The sequence below is a fragment of the Scomber japonicus genome, unplaced genomic scaffold, assembly GCF_027409825.1.
Source record: "Scomber japonicus isolate fScoJap1 unplaced genomic scaffold, fScoJap1.pri scaffold_674, whole genome shotgun sequence".
NCBI classification, from domain to species: Eukaryota; Metazoa; Chordata; class Actinopteri; order Scombriformes; family Scombridae; genus Scomber; species Scomber japonicus.
This window is the reverse complement of record NW_026518724.1, coordinates 5,001-17,630: the sequence shown is the minus strand read 5'-3', so window position 1 is coordinate 17,630 and position 12,630 is coordinate 5,001. Positions and strand designations below refer to the sequence as shown.

General features: G+C 48.5%; 1 protein-coding gene across 1 annotated transcript in view; it reads left to right on the top strand.

Moving 5' to 3' along the window:
- Positions 1 to 1,215: 1,215 nt before the first annotated feature.
- Positions 1,216 to 12,630, top strand: part of LOC128354830 (kinesin-associated protein 3-like) — a gene marked incomplete at both ends in the record, with an annotated part of 13,007 nt that continues 1,592 nt past the window's right edge. The window contains 4 exons of the mRNA XM_053314979.1: positions 1,216 to 1,324; positions 2,056 to 2,168; positions 5,458 to 5,623; positions 8,517 to 8,642. Of these exons, the coding sequence (XP_053170954.1) occupies positions 1,216 to 1,324; positions 2,056 to 2,168; positions 5,458 to 5,623; positions 8,517 to 8,642 (514 nt within the window). The remainder of the gene's footprint in view (positions 1,325 to 2,055; positions 2,169 to 5,457; positions 5,624 to 8,516; positions 8,643 to 12,630) is intronic.

Genomic DNA, 12,630 nt, shown 5'->3' with positions numbered 1-12,630 from the left:
GGAGACGGAGGATGAGGAGGAGGAGGAGGTAGGGAGACTGAGGATGAGGAGGAGGAGGGAGGGAGACGGAGGAGGAGGATGAGGAGGAGGAGGAGGGAGGGAGACGGAGGAGGAGGAGGAGAAGGAGGAGGAGCAGAGGGGGGAGGAAGACGGAGGAGGAGGAGGAGCAGAGGAAGGAGGGAGACGGAGGAGGAGGAGGAGGGAGACGGAGGATGAGGAGGAGGAGGAGGAAGAGGAGGAGGAGGAGGGAGGGAGACGGAGGAGGAGAAGGAGGAGGAGCAGAAGGGGGAGGAAGACGGAGGAGGAGGAGGAGCAGAGGAGGGAGGGAGACGGAGGAGGAGGAGGGAGGGAGACGGAGGAGGAGGAGGAGGAGGAGGGGAGGGAGACGGAGGAGGAGGAGGAAGGAGGAAGAGGGAGACGGAGGATGAGGAGGAGGAGGAGGGAGGGAGACGGAGGAGGAGGAGGAGGAGGAGGGAGGGAGACGGAGGATGACGAGGAGGAGGAAGGAAGGAGGGAGACGGAAGAGGAGGAGGAGGAGGAGGAGGAAGGAGGAAGGAGGGAGAAACAGACGATGTGTTTGACCTGAAACACTCCCTCCTTCCTTCCTTCTTTCCTTCCATCTGTCATTCCATCTTTCCTTCCTTCTTTTCCTTCCTTCCTTCTCTCCATCTGTCCTTCCTTCCTTGCTTGCTTCCTTCCTTCTTTCTGTCCTTCCCTTCTTCCTTCCTTCCCTCCTTCCTTCCTTCTTTCCCTCTTCCCTCCATCTGTCGCTCCTTCCTTGCTTGCTTCCTTCCTTCTTTCTGTCCTTCCTTCCATTCTTCCCTCCCTCCTTCCCTTCTTCCTTCCATCCATCATTCCTTCCTTCCATCCATCTGTCCGTCCTTTCTTCCTTCTTTCCTTCCCTCCTTCCTTCCTTCCCTCCATCTGTCCTTCCTTCCTTCCTTCCTTCTTAGCTTCCTTCCTTCTTCACTTCCTTCCTTCCATCTTTCTGTCCTTCCCTCCTTCTTTCTTTCTTTCCTTCCTTGCTTACTTCCTCCCTCCTGTTCTAGTCACTAAATATTAAATATGTGTTGTAGTAATGTACTGAGCTTCCTTTGCTGGTTGGAGACGGGTAACCATGGAAACGCATACCAACCATAAACTCTATATTACATCTAACAAACTGACAGCTTGCAGAATGACTGGATGTCTCATTTTTAAACCTTCGATCTGCAGCTGATGAAGATGATGTTCGACTGCGGAGACGAGGCGATGGACGTCGAGCTCATCGCGCTCTGCATCAACCTGGCGGCTAACAAGAGCAACGCTCAGGTCTTCTGTGAAGGTAGGAGAGGAAGGAAGGAAGGAAGGAAGGAAAGTAGGACAGAGGAAAGAAGGAAGGAAGGAAGGAAGGAAAGAAGGAAGAGAGGAAGGTAGGGGAGAGAAAAGGAGGACAGAAGGAAGGAAGGAAGGAGGGAAGGAAGGAGGGAGAAAGGAAAAGATGAAGGAAGGAAGGGAAGGAAGGAAGGAAGGAGGGAAGAAGGGAAGGAAGGATGGACAGATGGAAGGAAGGACAGATGGAAGGAAGAGAATGGGAAGGAGGGAAGAAGGGAAGGAAGGAAGGACGGACAGATGGCACGAAGGACAGATGGCACGAAGGACAGATGGAAGGAAGGACGGACAGATCTTCCATCTGTCCGTCCTTCCTTCCATCTGAAGGAAGGAGGGAAGGATGGAGGGAGGGAAGGAGAAATGAAAAGATGAAGGGAGGAAGGAATGAAGGAGGGAAGGATGGAGGGAGGGAGAAATGAAAAGATGAAGGGAGAAAGGAATGAAGGAAGGAGGGGAAAGGAAGGAAGGAAAGAATGAAGGGAGAAGGAAGGAGGAGGGAGGGAGAAAGGGAAAGAGGAAGGAAAGAAGGAAAGAAGGAAGGAAGGAAGGAGGGGAGGAGGTAGGAAGGAAGGTAGGGGGGAGGAAAGAAGGAATGAAGGGATGAGAGAAGGAAGGAGTGAGTGAGTTTTGCCCCCTTTGTTTTTCTCCCCTCCTCTGGCTTCACTCCTCTCTCTGGTTTCCTAGGTAACGGCCTGAAGATGCTGATGAAGCGAGCGGTGAAGCTGAAGGACGTCCTGGTGATGAAGATGATCAGGAATCTGTCTCAGCACAGCGGAGCCACCAAGAGTCTCTTCCTGGTCAGTGTTTAAATAGAGAAAAGATAAAGGAGGAAGAGGAGGAGGAAGGAAGGAAGGTGGGAAGGAAGGAGGGAGGGAGAAAGGAAAAGAGGAAGGGAGGAAGGAAGGAAGGAAAGAAGGACCCAGGAAAGAAGGAAGGGGAGGAAGGTAGGGGGAGGAAAGAAAGAGAAGGAGGTAGGAAGGAAGGAAGGAAGGAAGGGAGGAAGAAGGGAGGGAGGGAGGAAAGAAGGAAGGGAGGAAAGAAAGAGAGAAGGAAGGAAGGAAGGAAGGATGGATGGATGGATGGATGGATGGATGGATGGAGGAAGGAAAGAAGGAAGGATGGATGGATGGAGGAAGGAAGGAAAGAAGGACCCAGGAAAGAAGGAAAGGAGGAAGATAGGGGGAGGAAAGAAAGAGGAGGAAGGAAGGAAGGAGGGAAGGAAGGAAGGAAGGAAGGATGATGGAAGGGAGGAAGGAAGGAAGGATGGAGGAAGGAAAGAAGGAAGGGAGGAAGGAAGGAAAGAAGGACCCAGGAAAGAAGGAAGGGAGGAAGGTAGGGGGAGGAAAGAAAGAGAAGGAGGTAGGGAAGGAAGGAAGGAAGGAAGGAAGGAAGGAAGGAAGGAAGGAAGGAAGGAAAGACAGAAGGGGGAGGGAGGGAGGGAGGGAGGGAGGGAGGAAAGAAAGAGAGAAGGTAGGATTGAAGGAAGGAAGGACGGATGGATGGATGGATGGATGGAGGAAGGAAAGAAGGAAGGGATGAAGGAAGGAAGGATGGATGAAGGAAGGGAGGAAGGAAGGAAGGAAGGAGGGAGGGAGGGAGGGAGGGAGGAAAGAAGGAAGGGAGGAAAGAAAGAGAGAAGGAGGAAGGAAGGTAGGAAGGACGGAAAGAAGGAAGGTAGGATTGAAGGAAGGAAGGTCAGGTCACTATTTAGACAGAGAAAAGAGTAGCAACATCTGGAGGGAGAGAGGAAAAGAGGAAGGGAGGAAGGGAGGAAGGGAGGAAGGAAAGAAAGAAGGACCCAGGAAAGAAGGAAGGTAGGATTGAAGGAAGGAAGGTCAGGTCAGTATTTAGACAGAGAAAAGAGTAGCAACATCTGGAGGGAGAGAGGAAAAGAGGAAGGGAGGAAGGGAGGAAGGGGAGGAAGGGAGGAAGGGAGGAAGGAAAGAAAGAAGGACCCAGGAAAGAAGGAAGGTAGGATTGAAGGAAGGAAGGTCAGGTCAGTATTTAGACAGAGAAAAGAGTAGCAACATCTGGACCATAACTCAGATTTCATTCTTTTCCTTCCTTCCTTCCCTCCATCTGTCCGTCCTTCCTTCCTTCCCTCCATCTGTCCATCCTTCCTTGCTTCCTTCCTTCCTTCCTTCCCTCCATCTGTCCGTCCTTCCTACCTTCTTTCCTTCCTTTCATCCTTCCATCCTCATTCCTTCCCTTTATCTGTCCTTCCTTCCATCCTTCCCCTCCATCTGTCCTTCCTTCCATCTGTCCATCCTTCCTTCCTTCCTTTCTTCCTTCCTTCCTTCCTTCCCTCCATCTGTCCGTCCTTCCTTCCTTCCATCCTTCCTTGCTTCCTTCCATCCTTCCCTCCATCTGTCCTTCCTTCCATCTGTCCATCCTTCCATCCTTCCCTCCATCTGTCCTTCCTTCCATCTGTCCATCCTTCCTTCCTTCCTTCCTTGCTTCCTTCCTTCCATCCATCTGTCCGTCCTTCCTTCCTTCCATCCTTCCTTGCTTCCTTCCTTCCCTCCATCTGTCCATCCTTCCATCCTTCCCTCCATCTGTCCTTCCTTCCATCTGTCCATCCTTCCTTCCTTCCTTGCTTCCTTCCTTCCATCCATCTGTCCGTCCTTCCTTCCTTCCATCCTTCCTTGCTTCCTTCCTTCCCTCCATCTGTCCTTCCTTCCATCTGTCCATCCTTCCATCCTTCCCTCCATCTGTCCTTCCTTCCATCTGTCCATCCTTCCTTCCTTCCTTCCTTGCTTCCTTCCTTCCATCCATCTGTCCGTCCGTCCTTCCTTCCATCCTTCCTTGCTTCCTTCCTTCCATCCATCTGTCCGTCCTTCCTTCCTTCCATCCTTCCTTGCTTCCTTCCTTCCCTCCATCTGTCCTTCCTTCCATCTGTCCATCCTTCCATCCTTCCCTCCATCTGTCCTTCCTTCCATCTGTCCATCCTTCCTTCCTTCCTTCCTTTGCTTCCTTCCTTCCATCCATCTGTCCGTCCGTCCTTCCTTCCATCCTTCCTTGCTTCCTTCCTTCCCTCCATCTGTCCTTCCTTCCATCTGTTCATCAGAATAAAAGCCACAAAGCTCTCCTCCATGAAAGCGATTTTACTTTTTAATAAATCTCCTTTAAATCTTCATGTTTGATCTCATCTGAAGGAGAAGTGACTGACTGGAGACCGCTAATGTTGTTGGTTTGTTTGGGGGGGCGGAGGGTGGAGGGTGTGGCGGGGGGTGGGGGGGCTGGACCACAAGGACCAGAAGGACCAGCTCTATAAACATGAGTGTTTGTCTCTGATTGACTGACTGAGTGATGAAGTTACAGCGTTCATGTGTCACAAACCGAGACTCAGAGTCAGCGACACACAAATGGAATAAAGCTCCGTGTCAGTCTTCCTTCGGTCTCTGTGGCTCCTCACAGTAAGAGTTTGACATACCACAGAAAAGTGTGTTGTTAACCACCCTGCCAAATTTGAATGATTAAAAAAAAATCACCAAATATATGAAATTAGGCTTCAAAGTTGTGTAAAAATCAGCCTCTTTCTCTGCTCCCAAACGCTGAAGCCCCGCCCCCTACCAAGTGTCACCTGTCAATCAAAGTCACCACCTCTACCAGAAACATGGACGCTACGTCTGAGAGCTTTCTGCTGCTAACTCGGCGGCTAACTCACCTGCAAGCTCGGCTGCTAACCCGACAGCTAGCTCGGCGGCTAACTCAGCTAACTGGCTAACTGTAGACTGTAGTAGTAGTAGTGTGTGCTGAATGTATTTATACCTCTACAGCAGCAGGGGCGGGTTTATGCTAATCACTAAATCCTGAACACAGAAATGTTGAAACACAGTTTGTGAAGCCTAGCTCCACAATTCAAATCTAAATGGTTGAAATGCTTTTTACACCTTTTTTAGAAATACATTTATGACCTATTTAATGTGTTTAGAAGAAAATCTTTACACAGTCCCTATTTACAACCAATTTAACCACATTCACACAGACTTCCTTCATCTATCAACCTTTAAAAACTCAGGAATCAGTAACTTGAGTCTTTATATGATCCGGTCTCTGTCTCTGTTTCTGTGTCTCTGCCATCAGGATCACGTTGGCGACTTGGCGGCTCAGATCAGCGACGACGAGTCCGAGGAGTTTGTGATCGAGTGTCTGGGCACGTTGGCTAATCTGACCATCCCCGACCTGGACTGGGCTCTGGTGCTGCAGGACTACAAGCTGGTGCCGTACCTGAAGAACAGACTCAAACCAGGTGTGTGTGAGTCCGACATGAAGCATCGATCCTGTTGTGTCTCAAATCTACGACTAGTATGAGTATGAGGCCCACATGAGGAAAAAATGATGAGCTTAAACTCAACATTAATCTCAGCGTGTCGACATTTTAAGACAATATAACCCGTCTGTACTGTACTCAGGTGTAACCCTCTATATCATCTGCTCGGTTATTTCAGTTTGCAGGAATGAAGTCACTTCCTCCAAATCTGTCTGGTTCATCCTTCTGAAAAGACAGTTTTCTTCACAACTTTTTCAACTTTCTCACACTTTTGGTGTAACCATCAATATTCTTGCATCTAGGCTTTACACAATCAGGATTTTTGGGGCCGATCACAGATCAGTGAGTTTAAATAAGCCGGTCACGTCTTCTTTGTCCACGCTCCGTGTCTTAAACTCGGCTTCTCCTCCTCATGTTCCCTCCAGGTACATTTGTGGTGTTTAACCCTCCTGTTGTCCTCAGGTCAAGGAAGGAAGGAAGGAAGGAAGGAAGGAAGGAAGGAAGGAAGGAAGGAAGGAAAGGAGTAGGGAGGGAGGAAGGAAGGAAAGGAAGGAAGGAAGGAAGGAAGGAAGGAAGGAAGGAAGGAAGGAAGGAAGGAAAGGAGGAAGGAAGGAAAGGAAGGAAGGAGGAAGGAAAGGAGGGAGGGAGGAAGAAAAGGAGAAAGGAAGGAAGGAAGGAAATGAGGAAGGAAGGAAGGAAGGACGAAGGAAAGGAGAGAGGAAGAAAAGGAGTAAGGAAGGAAGAAAGGATGGAAGGTAGCGAGGAAAGAAGTATGGAAGGAGGGGAAAAACAAAGGAAAAATTAAAGAAAGAGGAAGGAAGGAAGGAAGGAAGGACAAGAAGACAGGGAGGAAGGAAGGAAGGAACAGTCAAAAGAGACGAGGACGACAGGAGGGTGAAACATTTTGCAGATGCTTCCTCACGAGGTTCTTTAGTGTTGCACAGATTGCAGAGAGCTTGTGTTTCATCTGTCTGCCCACAACAGCCACATGTTTGTTTGAATCCAACAGCTAGTGATTCAAGATTCAAAAAACTTTATTGTCCGTCACATCTTGACGCTGAATCCGGACAGGTTGACTATCCAGATTCAGCGTCTGAGGAGCGATCGAACTCTCTACTAGTTCTGCTGAGATTGAAGTGGACATGACAGGCTGACTTTATTCTCGACATTTAGAGTTTAATGTCGACACGCTGACTTTAAAGTCGTCATGTCGAGTTTAATCTCTGTTTGTCCTCATGTGGTCCTGATACTCCGTTATAGAAATCTCTTCCTCTGTACTAACGCTTCATATTCTGAGCACACATCATTCCTCTCATAAAGGTTTAATATTAGTAATCAAGTAAGGAGGGAGGAAGGAAGGGAGGAAAGGAAAGAAGAAAGGGAGGAAGGAAGGAAAGAAAGGAAGGAAGGAAGGACGAGGAAAGAAGGATGGTAGGAGGGAGGGAGATAGGAAGGAAGGAAGGAAAGAATTACAGAAGGAAGGAAGGAAGGGGGATGGAGGAAGGAAAGAAGGAAGGGCGGAAAGAAAGAAGGAGGGAGGCAGGAAGGACAGAAGGAAGGAAGAAAGGAAGCAAGGAAAGTAAGGAGGGAGGAAGGAAGGAAGGAAGGACGGTAGGAGGGAGAGAGGGGAGAAATAAGGAGGGAGGGAGAGAGAAAGGAAGGAAGGAAAGAAGGATAGAGGAAAGAAGGAAGGGAGGAAGGGAAGGAAGGGAGGAAAGAGAGAAGGAGGGAGGGAGGAAGGAAGGACAGACGGAAAGAAGGAAGGAAGGAAGGAAGGAATGTCGAGTTTAATCTCTGTTTGTCCTCATGTGGTCCTGATACTCCGTTATAGAAATCTCTTCCTCTGTACTAACGCTTCATATTCTGAGCACACATCATTCCTCTCATAAAGGTTTAATGATAGAAACACAGTCGGGCCTCCTCTCATGATCCCAGCAGCATCACACCGACACATCTCTCTCCTTTCTCTCCTCTCTGAACCCAAAGCTCAGGTCTCTCCCATGCCCCCGTCCTAACCCCTTACTCCCTAAATCACACTATCAGCGGAGTGTCAGCGGACACAGTGATGATGTGAGGACAGAAGACCCTCGTTAAGGTCTGGGCCTCGTCTCTACCTCTCAGGGCCGATGACCTCTGAACTCTGCCTCCTCTTTATTCTGTCGTTATCAAAGCAGAGCTGAAAGTCTACTGCTGCAGTTTGAGACCAGTTCATTAACACTGACTGATGAGAGGTTAATCACTTTTTTATACGTTACATTCCTAGTTTCTGTTTGTTTCTTTGTGTTTATGGATCAATGACAAATAAATGTTGGCAAAAATATGTTAAACTAGATTTAAAAGCAGCATCAGGTTTGTTAAAATGTACATTTAGTATTTTTGTTGGTTTTATATCATTTAAATGACATTTGCACCATTTTTTAACCAAAAGTAAGACTGAATGCTCCTGAAAATGTCAAATGGTGTAACCAGAAAAGAATGATAAATATTAAATATTTTATCCACCTAGAAAGAAGGAAGGAAGGAAAGAAGGAAGGAAAGATGGAAGGAAGAGAAGAGAAGACAAGAAGGAAGGAAGGAAGGAAGGAAGGAAGAAAGGGGAAGAAGGGTAGATGGGAGGGAGAAAAGGAAGGAAGGAAGGGCGGAAGGAAGACAAGAGAAGACAAGAAGGAAGGAAGGAAGGAAGGTAGGAAGGACGGACGGACAGACATAAGGAAGGAAAAGCGGAAGAAGGAAACTGGCCCGGATTGAACCTCTCGGCGGGGCGGTTCTGGCCCACGGGCCGCATGTTTGACCCCCCTGTTTTAGAGGATCAGTGGAGAGTTTCTTTATTTTCTCGCTCAGCCTTTTTCTCTCTCTTTTTTCCTGACGTCAGGTTCGGCCGAGGACGACCTCATCCTGGAGGTGGTGATCATGATCGGCACCGTGTCCATGGATGACTCGTGTGCCGCCCTGCTGGCCAAGTCTGGCATCATCCCGGCTCTCATCGAGCTGCTTAACGGTAATCATCTTCTTTCCTTCCTTTCCTCCTTCCTTAGTCTCTCCTCTCTTTCTTTCCTCAGTCCTTCTTTCCTGCCTTCATCCCTTCCTTTTTCCTTCCTTCCTTCCTTCCTCAGTCTCTCCTCTCTTTCTTTCCTCTGTCCTTCTTTCCTGCCTTCATCCCTTCCTTTTTCCTTCCTTCCTTCCTTCCTTAGTCTCTCCTCTCTTTCTTTCCTCTGTCCTTCTTTCCTGCCTTCATCCCTTCCTTCTTTCCTTCTTTCCTCCTTCCTCAGTCTCTCCTCTCTTTCTTTCCTCTGTCCTTCTTTCCTGCCTTCATCCCTTCCTTTTTCCTTCCTTCCTTCCTTCCTCAGTCTCTCCTCTCTTTCTTTCCTCAGTCCTTCTTTCCTGCCTTCATCCCTTCCTTTTTCCTTCCTTCCTTCCTTCCTTAGTCTCTCCTCTCTTTCTTTCCTCTGTCCTTCTTTCCTGCCTTCATCCCTTCATTCTTTCCTTCTTTCGTCCTTCCTCAGTCTCTCCTCTCTTTCTTTCCTCTGTCCTTCTTTCCTGCCTTCATCCCTTCCTTCTTTCCTTTCTTCCTTCCTTCCTCAGTCTCTCCTCTCTTTCTTTCCTCTGTCCTTCTTTCCTGCCTTCATCCCTTCCTTCTTTCCTTCCTTCCCTCCTTCCTCAGTCTCTCCTCTCTTTCTTTCCTCTGTCCTTCTTTCCTGCCTTCATCCCTTCCTTCTTTCCTTCCTTCCCTCCTTCCTCAGTCTCTCCTCTCTTTCTTTCCTCTGTCCTTCTTTCCTGCCTTCATCCCTTCCTTCTTTCCTTCTTTCCTCCTTCCTCAGTCTCTCCTCTCTTTCTTTCCTCTGTCCTTCTTTCCTGCCTTCATCCCTTCCTTCTTTCCATCCTTCCCTCCTTCCTCAGTCTCTCCTCTCTTTCTTTCCTCTGTCCTTCTTTCCTGCCTTCATCCCTTCCTTCTTTCCTTCCTTCCCTCCTTCCTCAGTCTCTCCTCTCTTTCTTTCCTCTGTCCTTCTTTCCTGCCTTCATCCCTTCCTTCTTTCCTTTCTTCCTTCCTTCCTCAGTCTCTCCTCTCTTTCTTTCCTCAGTCCTTCTTTCCTGCCTTCATCCCTTCCTTCTTTCCTTCCTTCCCTCCTTCCTCAGTCTCTCCTCTCTTTCTTTCCTCTGTCCTTCTTTCCTGCCTTCATCCCTTCCTTCTTTCCTTCCTTCCCTCCTTCCTCAGTCTCTCCTCTCTTTCTTTCCTCTGTCCTTCTTTCCTGCCTTCATCCCTTCCTTCTTTCCTTCTTTCCTCCTTCCTCAGTCTCTCCTCTCTTTCTTTCCTCTGTCCTTCTTTCCTGCCTTCATCCCTTCCTTCTTTCCTTCCTTCCCTCCTTCCTCAGTCTCTCCTCTCTTTCTTTCCTCTGTCCTTCTTTCCTGCCTTCATCCCTTCCTTCTTTCCTTCTTTCCTCCTTCCTCAGTCTCTCCTCTCTTTCTTTCCTCTGTCCTTCTTTCCTGCCTTCATCCCTTCCTTCTTTCCGTCCTTCCCTCCTTCGTCAGTCTCTCCTCTCTTTCTTTCCTCTGTCCTTCTTTCCTGCCTTCATCCCTTCCTTCTTTCCTTCCTTCCCTCCTTCCTCAGTCTCTCCTCTCTTTCTTTCCTCTGTCCTTCTTTCCTGCCTTCATCCCTTCCTTCTTTCCTTTCTTCCTTCCTTCCTCAGTCTCTCCTCTCTTTCTTTCCTCAGTCCTTCTTTCCTGCCTTCATCCCTTCCTTCTTTCCTTCCTTCCCTCCTTCCTCAGTCTCTCCTCTCTTTCTTTCCTCTGTCCTTCTTTCCTGCCTTCATCCCTTCCTTCTTTCCTTCCTTCCCTCCTTCCTCAGTCTCTCCTCTCTTTCTTTCCTCTGTCCTTCTTTCCTGCCTTCATCCCTTCCTTCTTTCCTTCTTTCCTCCTTCCTCAGTCTCTCCTCTCTTTCTTTCCTCTGTCCTTCTTTCCTGCCTTCATCCCTTCCTTCTTTCCTTCCTTCCCTCCTTCCTCAGTCTCTCCTCTCTTTCTTTCCTCTGTCCTTCTTTCCTGCCTTCATCCCTTCCTTCTTTCCTCCCTCCCTCTCTCCTTCCTTCTTTTCTTTTCTTTTCTTTTCTTTCCTTTTCTCCCTTCCTTCCTTCCTCCCTCCCTCCCTTCCTTCCTTCTCCCTCCCTCCCTCCCTCCTTCCCTCCCTTCCTTCCTTGAAGGAAGGAAGAAGGATGGGAGGGAGGAAGGAAGCTAGGAAGGAGGGAGGGAGGGAGAAAGGAAAAGTAGAAGGGAGGAAGGAAGGAAAGCAGGAGGGAGGAGGGAAAGAAAGAAAGGAAGGAAGAAAGGAAAGAAAAGAAGGAAGGGAGGAGGGAAAGAAAGGAAGGGAGGAAGCAAAGAAAGGAAAGGAGGGAGGAAGGGAGGAAAGAAAAGAAGGAAGGGAGGCAGACATGTTAACAAGCTGCACTGGACTGACTGACTGGCACTGCTGTGTCATTGTGACTGACACACACACACACACACACACACACACACACACACACACACACACACACACACACAGTCAGCAACCGTCAGCTCAACACCTCCACCTGCCTGCATCATGTGTCCTCGAGTCAAGGAAGGAAGGATGGATGGAAGGGAAGAAAGGAGAAAGGAAAGGAAGGATGGATGGAAGGGAGGAAGGAAAGGAAAGAAGGGAGAAAGGATGGGAGGAAGGCAGGGAGGGAGGGAGGGAGGGAGGGATAGAGTAAGAAGAGGAAGGAAGGAAAGGAAGGGAGGAAAGTAAGGAGGGAGGAAGGAAGGGAGGAAAGGAAAGAAGGAAGGGAGAAAGGAAGGAAGGAAGGACGAGGAAAGAAGGACGGTAGGAGGGAGGGAGGGAGGAAATAAGGAGGGAGGGAGAGAGAAAGGAAGGAAGGAAAGAAGGACAGAGGAAAGAAGGAAGGGAAGGAAGGAAGGAAGGACAGAAGGAAGGAAGAAAGGGGGATGGAGGAAGGAAGGAAGGAAGGAAGGAAGGAAAGTAAGGAGGGAGGAAGGAAGGAGGAAAGAAAAGAAGGAAGGAAAGGAAAGAAGGGGGGAAGGAAGGAAGGAAGGAAGGAAGGAAGGAAGGAAGGATGGGAGCGAGGAAGTTGATCTCTTCTTCTTCTTCTTCTTCTTCTTCAACGTTTAAGTCTGTAGCTGTTGAGTTTGATCCAAGTCAATAATTCCAACAGCTAAAGTAAAAAAAGTTAGAAAATAGAGTTATTAGTCAGAAGTGAAGCATTCAGTTTGAGTCCCACCCTGCATGCTGCTGCTGCCATGGTTACGCTGTCCAGATCCCTGCAGTTAACTTTAATAGTTATCATTACCAGTAGGAGACCTGAATTAGAAAAAAAATATACAACCCACTTTATGACAATTGACCAAAATTAATGGAGGAGCTGTGACATAATCTACTTTTTAAAGCCCTTCTAGCTTCTGTAATGTGACGGAGAACATCGGAGGAGTGGAAATGGAAATGGAAAATGTGAGCAGAGGGTTTTTTAGCTCCAGGAGGGATTTGATGATCGACTGCTCTGGGATTTAGATTTGATTGCTAAAAAATAAAGCATGACTTTATCGAGGGCGGAGACTGGAAGTAGTAAGCACAGAGGAGCTCGGTGCGGCTGCCAGGATACGACTTTATTTATTTGGCTATCGGTGGGACGACCGATCGGCCAGCAGATGACCGAGCGTTGAGGTCGTCATGGTGACCTCGGTGAAGTTCAACGTGTATCTCTACGTGTGTTATTAGATCAGGAGGACGAGGAGAAAATGAATTAATGGAGCAGTGTATGTGTATGTGTGTGTGTGCGTGTGTGTGTGTGTGTGTTGTGTTTTAGTGACATCTAGTGGCGAGGTTGCAGATTGCACCCTTCCTCCTCCAAGTGTAAAAAGCTCCTCTTTAGATTCAGTGTTTGGGTTTGTCCATTTTGGGCCACCGTAGAAACATGATAACAAACTGTGTTTCAAGATTTCTGTGTTCAGGATTTAGTGAT